Raw genomic sequence first — 19,208 nt, 5'->3', positions numbered from 1 at the left:
AACTAGACCCCATAATGTAATTATTTAGGTGTATAGTAAGTGTTTTGACCCCACAGTTCTTTGCTAAATTTAATGCATATCAGGTGAAAAAAAAAATAATTTCACTTTTTTCATAAAAGTATTTGTTTGAAGACCGATTTCTTTGTAAAGCGAACATGAAAATGAAGAAAGACACCCCAAAATCTATCACCCTCTTTCTCCTGTTTTCAAAAATAGCCACATTGTGGCCCTAATGCGTTGTTTGGACACACGGAAGGGAACACCCGGAGGCTTTCAGGACTCATATTTTGCTTGAAAATGTTTTAGGCCCCACTGTACATTTGGAGAGGCTTTGAGCTGCCAGAACGATAGAAACTCCACATAAACGACCCCATTTCGAAAACTAGACCCCTTAAGGTATTTATCTAGGGGTATAGTTAGCATTTTGACCACACAGGTTTTTCGCTAAATATATTGGAATTAGTCTGTAAAAATTAAAATGTACTTTTTTTCTGAAACAACATAGAAATTTTTATTATTTACAAGGAATAACGAAGAAAATGCACCCCAACATTTGTAAAGCAATGTCTCCCGATTACGACAATACCCCATATGTGGTAATAAACTGCTGTTTTGACCCACAGCAAGGCTCAGAAGGAAAGGAGCGCCATTTGGATTTCTGATTTTGCTGGAATGGTTTTCGGTGCCATGTCGCATTTGCAATGCACTGGAGGGACCAAAACAGTGGAAACCCACCAAAAGTGACCCCATTTTGGAAAAACCTTCAAGGAATTTTTCTAGGGGTATAGTGAGCATTTACACCCCACGGGTCTTTTGCAGAGTTTATTGGAATTAGGGCGCGAAAATTAATATCAACATTTTTTCCACTAAAATGTTGCATTTTCTCATTTTCACAAGGGATAAAGGAGGAAAAAAACAACCATTTTTTTATAAAGCAATTTCTCCCGAGTACGGAAATACCCCACATGTGGTCAAAAGTTTTTTCATTAGAAATGAATTAACCCTTTCAGGACTGATCCATTTTTTGCTTTCATATTTTAGATTTTCACTCCCCGCTTTCCAAGAGCCATAACTTTTTTATTTTTCCATCAATAGAGTGGTGTGAGGGCTTATTTCTTGCGGGAGGAGCTGCAGTTTTTATTGGTACCATTTTTTGGTACATAAAAAGTGATTCAAAAGTTGTATTACATTTTTTTATAGAGCGAAGGTGACAAAAAAAAAAAAAATAGCGATTTTGTCGGTTTCAATTATTACATTTTTTTAAGGTGTTCACTGTGCAAATTAAATAATGGTATATTGTAATAGTTCTGACTTTTACGGACGTAGCGATACCAATTTGGTTAATTTTTTTACATTAATTTAGAAGAAAAATGCGAAAAGGTCTTTTGTTTTTTTAACTTTAAAAAAAAAAATTCTCACTACTAATAACTATAATTCTTCTACACATTTTATTAATCAATCCCCTTGACTTGATCCAGCGATCATTGGATCACTGGTACAATATACTGCAATACTAATGTATTGCAGTATATTGTTATTCTTACAGGCTTCTGTAACAGAGCGATCGCTGTACCTGTCCGTTAGTACCGAGGGGGCCTGCTGTAATACACATCCGACACCCGCAGCGTATGGAGCGGGCACAGCACGTGAGCCGGCTCCATACATCAACCGCCGCATCATGACGGGCAATTAAGTCATAGTGCGCAAAGGGGTTAATGCGCAGCGGATGGTTCACAGTGAAAATTGCAATTTTCCACTGATACGCCATTTTAGTGCATAATATGTTGTGCTCAGTTTGTGCCACAGAAGACAAATACCTCATAAAACGTTAAGCGGGTTCTCTCAGGTATGGCGACGCCATATGTGTGGGCGCAAACTGCTGCTTGGGCACGCTGCAGGACTCAGAAGGGAGGGAACGCCATTTTGCTTTTGGAGCACAGATTTTGCTGGGTAGTTTTTCTGTTTTGGGTTTCGCTGGTATTTCAGTTTATAATGTGGGGGTATATGTAATCTGTGCGGAGAACATCAGGGCATAATAAGAGGGTATAATAATGGGGTAAATAAATAATATTTCATAGATGTGTGGCCGGTGTCGCACTGATAAATGGCGCCCGATCTTATCCGCTTTTGGAACACTCTGCACATTTTGCATCGCCATATTCTGAGAGCCAGAACTTCTTTATTTTTTCACCACCGGAGCCCTGTGAGGGCTTATTTGTTGCGGGACAATCTGTCGTTTTCATTGGTACTATTTTGGGGTACATGCGATTTTTTTTAATCACTTTTTATTCAATTTTTTTGCAATCCTGAGCAAAAAACAGGAATTCTGACACCGTTTTTTAGGTTTTCTTTTTGCGGCGCTCACCGTACGCTATAAATGACATTTTTACTTTATTTTGCGGGTTGGTACGGTTACGGCGATACCATATGTATATAGGTTTGGTCCTTTTTTTTAGCGTTTGCACAATAAAATGACTTATTTCTAAAAAAAAAAAATTCTGTGTCGCCATATTCTGAGAGCCATAATTTTTTAATTTTTTTGTCAAAAAAGCTGTGTAAGGGCTTGTTTTTTGCGGGACGGATGGAAGTTTTTATTGGTACTATTTTCGGGTACATGCGACTTTTTGATCACTTTTTATTCTTTATTTAGGGAGCGGTGGTGACCAAAACAATAGCGATTCTGTCGTAGTTTTTTATTGATTTTTTTTGGGGTGTTCATCGTGCGGGAAAAATAACATTACAGTTTTATAGTTGGGTTCGTTACGAACGCGGTGATACCAAATATGTGTACTTTTTTAACGTGTTCATTTTTTTTCTATAATAAAAGTCTTATTATAGGAAAAAAAGCATTTAGTGTTTATAGAACTTATAACTTTTATTTTTACACTTTTTTTAAAACATTTTTATTACTTTTTTTTACTTTTTTAACTTGTCCCACTAGGGGACACTTAGTCTTGCAGCTTTGATCGCTGCTAGAGTACATTGCACTACACACGTAGTGTAATGTACTCCAACTGTCATTGTGACGTGACTGTCACACTGACAGGAAGCAGAGGAGGAACGGCCGGAGGCTGTTCCTCCGAGGCTTCCGTACATGGCAACCCGGAGGTCATTATCTGACCTCCGATTACCGTGACAAGCATCGGTAGCCCCCACGATCACTTAGTGGGGGCTGCTGATGTGCTTCAAACCACTTAAATGCGGCGACTGCAATCCGTCGCCGCACTTAAGGGGTTAACTGCCGAAAGCAGCGGCGATGGTCCGCTGTCCGGCGAGACTAATGTCTGAGCGGTCTAGGACAGCTGTCAGCGCGGGTCTGTCACTCTGTGTTTACACAGAGTGACAGTTTGAAATGCGGACGAAAATGAACGTAATGGTGCGGGAACTAGTAGCCGACCATGACGTTCATTTTCGTCCTTGGTCGTTAAGGGGTTAATGGCTGCCCTATTTTGTCCGTTAATGATGAAGCAATTTTCTCAGTTTTCTTATTGTTGGATTCAAAGGGCCATAATTTGTTTTATTTTTCAAGCAACATAGCTGTAGGAGGGCTTGTTATTGATTGGAGTTGTATTTTTCAATGGCACCATATTAAAGGGGTTGTCCACCTTCTGACAACTGATGACCTATCCACCGGATAGGTCATCAGTATATCATCGGTGTGGGTCCGACACCCGGACCCTGCACCGATAAGCCGCTCCGGTGGCCTGCGGGCCCCGGATGTTATGGCACATAATGCTATGTACGGAGCTGGAAGCAGTTGGTTCCCTACATAGCATAGCGGCCGTGCTGCAGAACTGCAAGTCCGCTCCTATTCCGGAGCCAACTGCTTCCGGTATGTACGTCCGGTGCACGGAGGCACCGGACCAGCAAGCCTGTGCGGGGCCCGGGTGTCGCACCCCCACAGATCATGTAGTGATGACCTATCCGGTGGATAGGTCATGAGTTGTCAGAAGGTGGAAAACCCCTTTAAGGTGCATATAGTTTATTGATTAACTTTTCTTAATAGCGGTTTTAAAGTAATTTCTGTAAATTTTGTTTGGGGGCAGATGGAAATAAAAAGACAATTGTGCCATTAGTTTTTGCGTTTTAAATTTACATTGTTCACCATGCGGTGTAAATAACATTATCCTCTTGTTCTATGGGTCAATACTATTACAGCGATACCAAATATGTGTACATTATTTTATGTTTTACAACTTTTGTCAAAGGACAGGGTGACAGAATTGTGCCATCAACTGTTTAGGACAGTTGATCGGCACAGGAAAACGGCAGGGGATCAATCACTGTTGTCCCCTGCCGGCGATCGCTGTGATTGGTCAGTCACAGCAGACTGACAAATCACGGCTCCTTGAGAATGTGAATGGGATGTAGCTGGCTCAGAAGCAGAGCCAGCGCCATCACCGCCGGGTGCCGGCTATGTATTACAGCTGACACCCAGCTGTAATGGCCAAAACCAGAGCTAGCCCCCGATCCGGCTGATTAATCCATTAGATGCAGCGATCGCTGCATTTAGATGGTATTTAGCCTGTCGGCACCCCTGATGGTTGCCATGGCCCCGTGTGTCAGTTGTTTGTCACAGCTGATATCCTGCTCTAACGGCCAGGACCGGAGCTAGGCTCTAATCCGGCCGATTCACCCCTAAGGTGCAGCGATCAAAAGAAATCGCTGCATCTAGGTGGTTAGATCGCACCCGATGGTTGCTAATGGCAACCATCGGCACCCGTGCGGGTGCTGATGGTAGCTATGGCAACCGGAGGCCTAACAATGGCCTCCTAGTACGGAAGTCGAAAGGGACCTAATAGGCTTGCTGTCAGTGAATAAATTAAAGCTCTAATACTGCACTATGTAGGTAGTGCAGTGTATTAGAATAGCGATCAGGGCTTCATGTCTTTAAGTCCCATAGTGGGACAAAAAAAAGTTTATAAAAATTTAAAAAACAATAAAAAAAAGTTTCACGTTAAAAAAACAATAACTGCCTTTTTTCCCATAATAAGTCTTATTATAGGAAAAAACGGAAAACATTAAAAAAAAGGAACCCCTATGTGGTATCACCGCGTCCGTAACGATCCGAACTATAAAAATATCATGCTATTTTACCCGCACGGTGAACACCATAAAAAAAAAAATAAAGTAAAATTGTCATTTATAGCGCATGGTGAACGCCGTAAAAAAAAAAAACAAAGAATAAAAAACATTATCAGAATTGCTTGCCAAAAAATGAAATAAAAAAAAGTGATCAAAAAAATCACATGTACCCCAAAGTGGTACCAATGAAAACTACAGATTGTCCCGCAAGAAATAAACCCTCACACAGCTCTGGTGGAGAAAAAAATAAAGTTCTGGCTCTCAGAATATGGCGATGCAAAATGTTCAGAGTGTTCCAAAAGCGGATAAGATTTTTTATTTATCAGTGCGACACTGGCCCAAAATCTGTGGACTATTACTTATTTACCACATTATTATACCCTCTTATTATGCCCTGATGTACTCCGCACAGCTTACATATGCCCCCACACTATAAACTGAAATACCAGCAAAACCCCAAACAGATTAACTACCAAGAAAAATCTGAGTTCCAAACGCAAAGTGGCGCTCCCTCCCTTCTGAACACTACGGCGTCCCCAAAAAGCAGTTTACGTCCACATATATGGCATCGCCATACCCGGGAGGACCCGCTTAACAGGTGGAGATATTTGTCTTCAGTGGCACGAACTGGGCACAACATATTGTGCACTAAAATGGTATATGCCTGTGGATAATTGCAATTTTCACTTTGCACCATTCACTGAGCGTTCATTTCTAATAAAAAAAACAAAACCTGTGGCATCAAAATCCCCACCACACCCCTTAAATGGGGGTCACTACTTGGGGGTTTGTTTTACTATTTGACCCCAGAGCCCTGCCATTGTGGGCCAATGCTGCGAAAATCATCAAAATAGGCCTCACATGCGCATTTGTTCTTTCACTCCTAAGCCCGGTCATATGTCCAGGCAAATGATAAATGCCTTGAGGGGTGTAGCTTACAAAATGGGGTCACTTCTCAGGGTTTTCCACTCTACTCTGGTACCTAAGGGAGCTCTGCAAATGCGACATGGCGCCTGTACACCGGTCCAGCAAAATCTGCGCTCTAAAAGCCAAATGGCGCTTCTTCCATTTTGAGCTCTGCCATATGCACAAACAGCATTTTAGGGCCACACATGCGGTATTGCCGCACTCGGGAGAAATTGGGTAACAAATTGTGTGTTGTTTTTTGGGAGCAAAACTACATTATTTTGGGAAAAAATAGTTTTCATTTTCACTGCCAAATTCTAATACAATCTATGAAACACCTGTGGGATCAAAATGCTCACTACACCACTAGATGAATGCCCTGAGGGGTATAATTTCCAAATGAAGTCACTTCTCAGGGGTTTCTACTGTACTGGTACTTCAGGGGCTCTGCAAATGCGACATGGCGCCCAAAAACCAATCAAGCAAAATCTGCATGGCAAGTAACACTCCTGCCATTCTGAGCCCTGCCATGTGTCTAAACAGCAGTGTATTACCCCATATGGGGTATTGCTGTACTCAGGAGAAATTGCTTTACAATTGTTGGGGTGATTTTTCTCCTTTATTAATTGTGAAAATGAAAAAAATTCAACATTTTAGGGTAAAGAATGTAGATTTTAATTTTCACTGCCTAATTCCAATAAATTCAGCAAAAAAAACAAACAGTGGGGTCAAAATGCTCACTATACCGCTAGATAAATTCCATGAGGGGTGTACTTTCCCAAATGGGGTCAGTTTTGTGGGGTTTGCACTGTTTTGACTCTGCAAATGTGACATGGCAGCACAAACCATTCCAGCAAAACTTGAGCTCCAATAGTCAAATGGTGCTCCTTCCTTTCTAAGCCCCGCCGTGTGTCCAAACTGAAGTTTTACCAAGTAAAAGTAGGGAGGATTTCTCCAGCTCACCTTGTAGGAGTTGCGTATGTTATGGATAGTAGTCCTGGCGCTTGGATCCTCGTGGTGGCACACGGAAAAACATTTTGTATTGTAGGAAAGGATGGTTGGATCCAGCGCTGACAGAAGTTAAAAGGAAACTTTTTCCAAGTTTTAATGGTTCTTAGTTAAAAGAAGATTTTCATTAGCGTATGTAATATATCTTGCAATGATAAGTTTAGAGGTAGGTAGCCTACGCGTTTCGGATGGTGTCTCCGTCCTTATTCATGGCTTAAGGACGGAGACACCATCCGAAACGCGTAGGCTACCTACCTCTAAACCTATCATTGCAAGATATATTACATACGCTAATGAAAATCTTCTTTTAACTAAGAACCATTAAAACTTGGAAAAAGTTTCCTTTTAACTTCTGTCAGCGCTGGATCCAACCAACCTTTCCTACAATACATGAAGTTTTACCACATATGGGGTAGTGGTGTGCTCAGAAGAGTTTGCTTTACAAATGTTGGGGTGCTTTTTCTCCTTTATCTCTTGTGAAAATGAAGAAATATGAGCGAAAACTACATTTTAATAGAAAAAATGTCAATTTTCAATTTCACTGCATAATTCCAATAAATTCGGCGTGTGGGGTCAAACCGCCAACTATACCCCTAGAAATATTCTGTGAGGGGTGTAGTTTCCAAAATGGTGTCACATTTGGGGTTTTTCCACCGTTTTGGTACCTCCAGGGTGTTGCAAACACGACATGGCACTAAAAATTATTCCAGAAAATCTGCTCTCCAAAATCCAAGTGGTGCTCCCTCACTTGTGAGCCTTGCCGTGGGTCCAAACAGCAGTTTATTACCACATATGGGGCATTGCCGTAATCGGGAGAAGATGCTTTACAAATGTTGGGATGCTTTTTCTCATTTATTCCTTGTAAAAATAAAAAACTGTGGGGTGAAAATGCTAACAATACGACTAGATACATTTCTTGAGGGTGTAGTTTCCAAAATGGGGTCACTTTTGTGGGGTTTCCACTGTTTTGGCACCACAAGACCTCTTCAAACCTGACATGGTGCCTAAAATATATTCTACAAAAAAGGAGGCCCCCAAAATCCACTAGGTGCTCCTTTGCTTCCTAAAACGACAGAATCTGGGCAATAAATATTGAGTTGTGTTTCTCTGGTAAAACCAATGAATTTTGGCGAAAAAAAATAAAAATTTGTAAATTTCACCTCTACGTTGTTTTAATTCCTGTGAAACGCCTAAAGGGTTAAGAAGCTTTCTGAATGCTGTTTTGAATACTTTGAGGGGTCTAGGTTTTAAAACGGGGTGATTTGTGGGGACTTTCTAATATATAAGGCCCTGCCACTTCAGAACTGAACTGGTCCATGAAAAAATTGCCTTTAGAAATTTTCTTGAAAATGTGAGAAATTGCTGCTAAAGTTAGAAGCCTTGAAAAATAAAATACTTTTAAAAAACGATGCCAACATATAGTAGACATATGCTAAATGTTAACTAGTAACTATTTTGTGTGGTATTACGATCTGTCTAAGGGTTCATTCAGATGAACGTGAATAACGTACGTGTGCTGCGCAGGGAAATCACACGCAGCACACAGACCCATTGATTTCAATGTAACCATTCACACATGCAGGAGTTTTCATGCAGCGTGTCCTATAACTCACTGCATGTCCTATATTGGTGCGTTTTTCACGCACCTATCGCCCATTGATGCACATCTGTGTGCTGTGCGTGATTTATGCATCAATTCAATTGAAAATAATTTATAAAAAAAGATGTGCTTTGCGATTGCGTGAATAACGCATACCCCTCGCAAAGCACACTGATGCATAACGGACCAGATTCACGTGCGTGAATCTGCAACACTCGTGTGACTGTAGCCTTACAAGCAAATACATTTAAATTTGGAAAAATGCAAATTTTTTCACAAACACTAAATATATCGACCAAATTTTACCACTAACAAAGTGACACGTCAGTTTTGAAATAATTGGCTGTGTCCTTAAGGCCAAAATAGGCTGTGTCCTTAATGTGTTAAAAAAAATAAATTAGTTTTTGTATCGTTGCATTCGAAAAGCCATAACTTTTTTTTTCCGTCGTCGTAGCCATATGGGGGTTTGTTTTTACAGGACGAGATGTAGTTTTTATTGGAACCATTTTGGGGTACATGGGACCTTTTGATTAGCTTTTATTAAATTTTTGGGGAAAGGGTATGGAAAAAGCAATTTTGCATTATTTTTTTACGGCTTTCAACTGCCTTGCTGTTTAAATAAAATGTTAACTTACTTATTCGGGTCGTTAAGATCTTTGATCGCTTATATAATGCTTTAAGATACTTCGTATACCACAGCATGCCTGTCAGTGAAAAACTGACTGTAATAGCTGCCACGCCGTTCCCCGTCTTCCCCACGGCCTCTGCTCCGGTTCCTGCACCCTCCATTACCTCTTGCTCATCCCAAGCTCCACTCACCAGATCCGGACGCTCTGCTGGCCCTGGGCGGCGTCAGGTAAGTGCATCCCTTACCTCCCTCCGCGGCCGTCATCCTCGATGTGCGGCTACAGTCACTAGAGGGCGCACGGACTCGTTCTGTCTTAAAGGGCCAGCGCGCGCCTTAATTCAAAAGACTTCCTATTTAAGGTTCCGCCTTCCTTTCATCCAAGCTTGTTCAACCAAGTTCCCCGTGAGTTTCCCTGTGTCCTGGTTCTTGGTTTCCTTCCCTTCTGCCTTTGTCTGGATTTCCCGTTGCTGACCTCTGCCTGAACTTGACTACCCTTGCCTGCCTTGACCTATTGCTTCCATAACCGTTACGACGTCTGCTGCCTGTCCTGACTTCTGCCTTTCCATCCGACCGCCTCTACCCGCTGTGCCAAGTGTTGCCTGGGTTCCAAGCACCATCTCCCAGACGACACCAAGGATCCACAAACAAACCGGTGAGAACGGTTATACTGACAGGCAATCTACAGGCCATGCCCCTGGCCGCAATGACAACCCATCAGTGGCCCGAATTCGCGGGCCACCGATGGGTGACCGAGGTAGCCCACTCCATCAGTAAACCACTTAGATGCCACTGTTGCCATTGACTGTGGCATCTAAGGGGTAAGACGGCTGCGATCGGAGTGAACTGCGGTTGAAGCAGTTAGCGCAGGAGTCTGGCTGTCATCAGTCGAACAGCCACTCCGCCCAGCACGGGACAACCATGTCATGCCTATGCCGACGTGCCTTAAAAAGGCTTCTGCATTGGGAAAAGGCCCCTTAGTGACCACCGTGAAAAGGCGTATTGGCGCTAAGGGGTTAACATACTTTGAAGAATGCATTTGTATACTTTATTGCTAATAATTTTATTACTTTCAACAACCTCTTTGAGGTAATAAGAGAAAACATTACTGTCTGGAGAAGAAATGGACCGCTTTTTTCCATTAGTCTTTTCTAATAATTTATACTTGCCACATATGTTAACCCCTTAGAAATGTTGGCAGCTAAAGAAGAGTATATGTTAAAGATATACAACAATGAGACATTCCAATGTCTAGATATGATACGGTTAAAAAGCCCTGCCTTGCTCCTGACTCTTACATCTGTTGGTCGACTGAAATATAATCCTGACTGCCAATCTGAGACAAACCAGCTAGTCAAAGCAGACACAAGCAACAGAAACAAATGTCACTCAATAGCATTCAGAGGCAGTGAGTTCATGGAGAATTTCAAACAGTATCTACGTCTTTAAGTTTGACGTGCTTGTACAAAACACCTACTGATTTGGCTACTGGACACACAATGATACTGAAAGAGAACCAACCAATCTTCATACTTTGTACTAAATATTAATATTCGTATTATTGATCTTCTGTGTCATGTATGAACTATGGATAATCTAGGAGTCCATTCTAGAATTAAAGAAAACAATATTACCTAATCATACAAAAATACCTGGCTGGTACCTATACTGTTTATGTCTGTCACATTATATCCAACCATCTAAAGCCATTTTCACTAGATGCCAATATGTTGACAATGTTGTGGGCCATTATCTTTGGCTAGAACATAAAAAAAAATGAAAATTGGAAATATGGAAATTCAGGAGATACTGTGGAGTAAGACACATGTAAATGCCTTCTGTATGAAGAGATAACGGTATGGACAGGTTCAGTACACAAAAGATGATGGCAAGAAATAACTTCTATAACACTATTGTTTGTTTTTATTATAATATCGATGATCAATGATCACTAAACTTAAAGTTAGCAGTTCATAAAAAAAAAACAAGCTATAAATAAGCGATCATGTTCCCTACCCATAAACCTCAGAAAAACAATAAGGCCTCATCCACACAGCAGAACCATGTGCAGGAGGCTGTATGTGGCACACGGACACCCCGACAGCTTGGTGCTATGGAGTGACTGGGACTCCTTGTGCCACCGTATGATGCTCCATTGAGTGCCGTATGTAGGAGATATTTCCCTACAGAAGTAAAACTTCTAAAAGGTACGGTAAATCCACGCATCTATGGACGCCCTATTACAAATCTGTACAAAACATGCACCACACACGAAACATATTTCCATCCAAATAAACAGCAAATAGGGAGAAAGTAGACTCTACATATAGTGTCCCTTTAAGAGGAAAAATGTATGTAATTTGTATCTGTTGGAGGGATGATACCTCTTAACCCATAAATATCACTTAAATCTGAAGACCTAAAGTGTAAGGCCTCATTCCCACGACAGGGTTTCCCGGCCGGGTGCCGGCCGTTCATAAATCGGCCGGCACCCGGCTGCATTAGGAATAATAGACCCCTAATGGGGCTATTCACACGACCGATTTTTTGACGGCCTGGAAAACCGCCCGTCAAAAAATAGGACATGCTCTATCTTCGGCCGGGTACCCGGCCGCCCGGCTCCCATAGAAGTCTATGGGGCCGGGTAATACACGGCCATCACCGGGATGTGTCCCGAGTGATGGCCGGGTTTTCCGGCGCTTGCGCTCTATCTCCTCCTCCTCACAGCGCAGAGTGCATGTGAGGAGGAGGAGTTGCTGCCATTCGGACGAATGGCTGTGCGCTGTACACTGTGTGGCAGGGCCGGGGTGTACAGCAGGTGGAAGGAGCGCTGCGCTGGCTCCCTTCCCCTGCTTGTTTTAAAAGCGCCCTGGCCCGGCGACACCTTCGATGGCGCCGCTACTACTGCAGCGACGCCACTATAGCAGAGCAGGGAGGGGGGAGGTATCTCCCCGCTCTGCTATGTGCTAGCCGCACTTTAGCTCCTTGAAGGAGCGGAATCCCAGTGTTTTCGGGGATTCCGCTCCTGGACAGAGCGCTTGATGTCTCTGTCCATATCTGGGCAGTGACATCAGGGGAAACTCCTGAAGCGGAATCCCCGAACACATGGGGACTCCCCTTCAGGAGTTGCCGCTGATGTCACTGTCCAGATCTGCCCGGCCTGGAACGGATGCAAAACTTTATGCAAAATGGCCGGGCAAAATGGCCGATTTTACCGGCCGGCACTCGGGCTTGGGCGAGACCCGGTCGTGTGAATCCCGCCTTAGAGATCAGTGTTTAGAGCTCTTAGGCTGGAATCACACTTGAAGTTTTTGATGCAGTTTCTTGAGAAAAACACATTATACTCCGCTCTTTTTTTTAATCTATTAAAGAATGACGGATATGTCTTCTTTCTTTTGTATCCACTCCTGTGTTTTGCTAGAAATAAAAACGGCATCAAAAACGGTGTGTAATTCCAGCCGTATAATTATTCAATATATTTTTTTTTTGTTCGAATTTTTGTTAACAGTGATTCTGAGAATGTGACGTCATTGGTAACAGATTTCATTTGTATTTTCAAGTTGCAATTTTACTTAGCTTCTATGTTGTCTTTGACCAGTCAAACACCTACTGAAGAAAAGTTATGCAACATATTTCCTTAAGCATTTAACAAATGTGAACAATGCTATAAAGACTGATGTTGTTTACACTTGAAAGAAAGATTAACGGCAAATCAGTGTTCTGGAGTCATGTGAAATAACCTTTAACTTCTTATGTAAAACTATTTCGAGGAAGAAAAGGAAAAAAGCTGTATATGTTACATAAACTCAGTGTTATGTCAACAAAAATGGACCCTTTAGAAATGTGATTATTGACTCACACTCACATGCAAAAACACTCAAATTGGTCACTTCAGAGTAGTTTCACCAACAATGTAATATCTTTCTACAGGAGATGCAGGGGTCCCCCAATATTGGCTATCAAGAGAAACAGGGCTTGGGCAATTTTATTGTTTCACAAGGACGAGGGGGTTGAGAGCCTCTTAGCACCCTTCACTTTTTGAAATACCACGACCAAAGTTGCAAGTTAATGGGGACGGCAGGACTGATACGGTCAGCTAAACAGCTATTTGCCGACAGCTATTAAATGTCTATGGCCAGCTTCACCTTTCTAATTATTAATGGAGGGACATAACTGCACACAGCAGGTAGTTTATATGAAGAAATTTACTTATTGAACATTGCATAGTTGCCTAATAAAAAAAGACACCAATATCTACAGTGGAGCTGCAGTCCAGCTGCCCAGATGACAATTACAGGGGCTGCTCCCAACCTTTTTCTTAGTGTTTGTTTCGGTCTCTTAAAAGGATTCTAAAAATATAACTGTAAACTTACCATGGAGTTAAAAAAAAAAACAAAAAAAAAAAAACCCCACCTCATAATAGGCAGTAACACGAACACATCTACAGCCATTAGACATTGCGGGGTCGTTTTAAAAAGTAAATTTCACATAACAGTTGCATAAAAGTTACATCTATCTAAAGAACTAAAATAACATACCTCTCTCAGGACAGGATCTGCTATAGAGCTGAGGTTGACGGCTCCTTCATAGGTCAAATAGTAGAACACATTTAGAGATCGAACAGCTTCAGGACCCTGCTGCTTGTAGCCAAAAATAAGATCAATCCACTGGTGGAGCTGGCAAGACACAAATTCACTTTCCAAGGCCTGCAACAAAGGTAGAAAGACAATAAGAACAATGTGCAGAAATGAAGCACTAATAAGGCGATGGAACGATATGTCGGAGTAACAGAAGGCCGGCTCCACACTGGACAGAAATGTTGATGATTTTCCATGTAAAATCCTGCAGCGGATTACAGTATCAGCCATGTAGATGAGGTGTAACAAATCCCATCCACATGCTATGGCACAATTTCTGCGCAGAAATCAGAGCATGCGGATTAAGATGCGGCTGTTCACAGCGGAGTTTCACTCTTAAAACGTAGAAGGGGTATGAAATCCACAAAATCCGAAGCAAAATTCACACCTAACACATGCCGATTTTGCTGCTGAATAACAAATCTGCTACGTGTGTGGGTACCCAAAGCCAACATAAACTCTAAGGGAGGAATTTATTGAGTACTCTATGTCAATTTGGTGACACTTGTATTTTTATGTGGCAGACTCCCCAAACACATGGAAGAAGAATCTACGGTCAAAGGAAACTAAAATGTAACTTTTTGGCCATCATGGGAAATGCTGTGTGTGGCGCAAACCCAACCCTTCTCATCACCTCAAGAACACCAGTCCGACATTGAAGAATGGCGGTGGCAGCATCATTCTGTGGGGAGGCTTTTCATCAGAAGGACTGGGAAACTGGTCATGATTGAAGGAAAGATGGATGGCAGTAAATACATTAAATCCATTTCAATGCAAGGTTGGAACGCAATAAAACAGGAAAAACACCAAAAGGGGATGAGTACTTTTGCAAGGCGTCATACAAGTGGTCTTTAGGTTGCAAACAAATAGCTGGACGTAGAAGGTTATGAAAAAAAAAAAGAGAAAGTTATAAAATGTACTAAGCGTTGCTGCTATGATAGACTACAATGATCCGTATAGAAATTACAAAATGTTTGAAATTCTCTCTCATTTAGAATTATTTTGGATTCCAACTGAACATTTCCTTGCTTAAACCCTTAAGTGACCACCAGTACGCCTTTTCACGGCTGACAGCCGTGCTACTGCTCCACCGGCCACGATCAAAGTTTAACCCGCTACCGACCGTGGCATTTAAATCATTTGCAGAGGGAGTGAGCTCCCTCGGTCACCCATCGCGGCCCACAAATGCAATTCGCGGGATGGGGTGTCATGGGAGCCGGGGGCCTGATAAACACCCTTAGGTCTGCCCTGGGCATATGCCTATTAGGACACGCCGGAGGACTTTTTGAAAAACAGCCGCGTAAAAAAACGGCCTCGAAAAAGAAGTGCAGGACACTTCTTGGGACGTTTTTGGAGCAGTTTTTAATTGTATTGAAAACCGCTCCAAAAACGGCCCTAAAAAACCCAGCGAAAGACGCTGTGAAAATCGCGAGTAGCATAAAAAAGTCTGCAAATCAGGAGTTGTATCCCTTGAAAACAGCTTCGTATTTTCAGAAGTTTTTGAGTTTGCGTGTGAACATACCCTTATTGATACTGAACGTATCTTTGCAAGACGGAGAGGATCGGTGGAAGGGAGTAGAAGTGCAGGATCGGAATACAAAGGGTTTGTTAACAGTCTGTAATCATGGATACACATAGATCAACGAGGGAGCTGGGTACATAAAACAGCAGGATGTTTTTAACCCCAAAAATTATTATTGTAGATGCATTGGAGCAAAATAATTTACAGAGAGATACATACCATTTATGTGAAAATGGAAATAAACAGCTAATTATTAACCCCATCACGCACATGCATGTCCAGGTGGGCAGTATCTTTGCGCACCTGGGCGTGCAGTTACGTCCGCGCATTAACAGTTAAACGCAGCGTGGCGCTACACCACAGCGGCGTTTAACTGTGCAGGGTGTCTGCCCTGCTCTCCCCATTGCAGATCAGCGGCCCGACAATGCTGAATTCGTCAATTAACCCTTTAGATGCGGCAGTCTATTGCGATCGCCGCATTTAAGGGGTTTAGAGCAGATCGGCAGCCCCATCATGCAATTTCGGGGGCTGCAGATGGTTGTCATGGCAACCAGAGGCCAGATAATGACCTCCAGGCTGCCATGTACGGAAGTCTAGCCGGAAGGCTGGTCCTCATAGGCTTCCTGTCAGTGTGCCTGTCGCGTCACATTGACAGAATACATTACACTACGTAGGTAGTGTAATGTATTCTAGCAGCGATCAGAGCTGCAAGTCTTCAAGTCCCCTAGTGGGACACAAAAAAAAAAAGTTAAAAGAAAGGTAATAAAAATGTTTTACAAAAGTGTAAAAAGTAAAAGTTATAAGTTACATAAACAATAACAGCTTTTACATGTATATGTACACATATTTGGTATCACCGTGTTCGACATGACCCAAACGAAGTAAAAAACAATGCCAGAATCACTTTTTTGGTCACCACCCCTCCCAAAATATAGAATAAAAAGTGATCAAAAAGTAGCATGCCAACAAGCCCTTACATAGCTTTTTTGACAAAAAAATAAAAGTTATGGCTCTCAGAATATGAAAACACAAAAAATTAATTATTTTATAATAAAGTGATTTTATTGTGCAAACGCTGCAAAACATAAAAAAAACTATATACATATGGTATCGCAGTAATCGTACCTACCCGCAGAATAAAGTAAAATTGTAATTTATAGCCCAGGGACAACGCTTAAAAAAAAAAAAAAAAGGAGAAAAAAATTTCAGAATTGCTGGTTTTTAGTCACCTTACTTGCCAAAAAATGGAATAAAAAGTAATGAAAAGGAAAAAAAAAAACAAAAAAAAAAACGCATTTACCCCAAAATAGTACCAATGAAAACTACAGATTGTCCCGCAAAAAAAAAAGCCCTCACACAGCTCCAGTGGAGAAAAAAATAAAGAAGTTCTGGCTCTCAGAATATGGCGATGCAAATTCTGCAGAGCGTTCCAAAAGCGGATAGGATCGGGCACCATTTATCAGTGCGACACTGGACTTACATCAACGGATCATTATTTATTTACCGCATTATCATACCCTCTTATTATGCCCTGATGTTCTCCTCACAGCTTACATTTACCCCCACATTATAAACTGAAATACCAGAAAAACCCCAAACAGAACAACTACCAAGCACAATCTGCGCTCCAAAAGGCAAATGGCACTCCTCCTCTTCTGAGCCCTGCAGTGTGCCCAAACAGCAGTTTACGTCAACATATATGGCATCACCATACCCGGGAGAACCCGATTAACATTTTATGAGGTATTTGTCTTCAGTGGCAAGAACTGGGCACAACATATTGTGCACTAAAATGGCGCATCAGTGGAAAATTGTAATTTTCACTCTGCGCCATCCGCTGCGCATTAACCCCTTCGCGCACTACGACTTAATAGCATGTCGTGGTGTGGGGGGTGATGTATGGAGCGGGCTCACGCGCTAAGCCCGTGCCACACGCTGCGGGTGTCCGCTGTGTATTACAGCTGACGCGGACAGGAACAGCGATCACGCGGTTACTGGAGACTATAAAAATTACAATAAACTGCAACACATTAGTATTGCAGTGTATTGTACCAGCGATCCAATGATCGCTGGTTCAAGTCCCCTAGGGGTACTAGTAAAATGTGTAAATAAAGTTATTATTAGTGAAAAAAATGTAATAAATATTTGAAGTCCAAAAAAAACAAAACACTTTTTCCCCTTTTTCTCTAAAGTAATGTAAAAAATAAAAAATACACAAAATTGGTATCGCTGCATCCGTAAAAGTGCGAACTATAACAATATACCATTATTTAACACACACAGTAATCGCGGTAAAAAAAATAAAGAATTTAAAACCCCAAAGTCACTTTTTTTGGTCATCTTACATCTTGACATTTTTTTTTATAAAAAGTGATCAAAAAGTTGTATGTACCGAAAAATTGTACAAATAAAAACTACAGCTCGTCCCGCAAAAAATAAGCCCTCACACCGCTCAATCGACCAAAAATAAAAATATTCCTCTCTGAGGCATGGCGAAACAAAACTATCTTTTTTTTAACAAATAGTTTTTACTTTGTAAAAGTTGTAAAATATAAAATAAACTAAATAAATTTGGTATCATCGTAATCGTATTGAGTTGCCGTTTTCACTGCATGGTGAAAGCCGTAAAAACGAAACCCAAAAAACAATGGAGGAATTGCAGTTTTTTCCAATTTCAGCCTGCAAAGAATTTTATTTTCTGTTTCCTAGTACATTAAATGGTACTTTAAATGGAGTCAATAGAAACTACAACTACTCCCGCAAGAAATAAGCCCTCACACCACTCTATTGACGGAAAACTAAAAAAAAGTTATGGCTCTTGGAAAGCAGGGAGGGAAAAACAAAAAAGAAAAAGAAAAAAATTATCAGTCTGGAAAGGGTTAATTAATTTCTAATAGAAAAACATTTATGAACACATGTGGAGTATAGCCGTACTCGGGAGAAATTGCTTTACAAATGTTGGGGTGCTTTTTCTCCTTTATGAAAATGAAAAAATTCAACATTTTAGTGGAAATAATGTTCATATTCATTTTCGCGGCCTAATATTAATAAATTCTGCAAAAAACCTGTGGGGTCTACATGCTCACTCTACCCCTAGAAAGATTACTTAAGTGGTGTAGTTTCCCAAATGGGGTCACTTTTGGGTGGTTTCCACTGTTTTGGTCCCTCAGGGGCTTTGCAAATGCGACATGACACCCGAAAACCATTTCAGCTAAATTTAAGCTCCAAAAGTCAAATATTGCTCCTTCCCTTCTAAACCCTGCTGTGGGTCCACACAGCAGTTTATAACCACATATGGGGTATTTACGAAATAGGGAGAAATTGCTTTACAAATGTTGGGGTGCTTTTTCTCCTTTATTCCTTGTAAAAATTAAAAATGTCTACGTTTTTCAGAAAAAAAAAGTAGATTTTCATGTACACAAATTAAAACCAATGAATTGAGAAAAAAAAACCTGTGGGGTCAAAATGCTAACTATACCTAGAAAAATTCCTTGAGAGGTGTCGTTTCCAAAATGGGGTAACTTTTGGGGGGTTTCTAATGTTTTGGTCCCTCCAGTGCATTGCAAATGCGACTTGGCACTGAAAACTATTCCAGCGCTCCAAAATCCAAATAACGCTCCTTCTCTTCTGAGCCCTGATGTTGGTCCAAATAGCACTTTATTACCACATATGGGCTATTGCCATAATCGGGAGAAATTGCTTTACAAATGTTGGGTTGTTTTTTTCTCATTTATTCCTAGTAAAAATTTGAAATGTCTACGTTTTTTCAGAAAAAAAAGTAGATTTTCATCTTCACAGGCTCAGGCCCCATGCACACAACAGTAT

General features: G+C 41.3%; 1 protein-coding gene across 2 annotated transcripts in view; it reads right to left on the bottom strand.

The window, feature by feature from the left end:
- The window catches only part of LRBA (LPS responsive beige-like anchor protein), a 641,245-nt gene that overhangs the window by 113,082 nt on the left and 508,955 nt on the right, over positions 1–19,208 (bottom strand). For both annotated transcript variants that reach the window (XM_075860361.1, XM_075860360.1), the window contains exon 47: positions 13,763–13,930. In XM_075860361.1, the coding sequence (XP_075716476.1) occupies positions 13,763–13,930 (168 nt within the window). The remainder of the gene's footprint in view (positions 1–13,762; positions 13,931–19,208) is intronic.

This window comes from Rhinoderma darwinii, chromosome 1, assembly GCF_050947455.1.
Source record: "Rhinoderma darwinii isolate aRhiDar2 chromosome 1, aRhiDar2.hap1, whole genome shotgun sequence".
Classification (NCBI taxonomy): Eukaryota; Metazoa; Chordata; class Amphibia; order Anura; family Rhinodermatidae; genus Rhinoderma; species Rhinoderma darwinii.
This window is presented reverse-complemented; position numbering and strand designations above follow the sequence as displayed.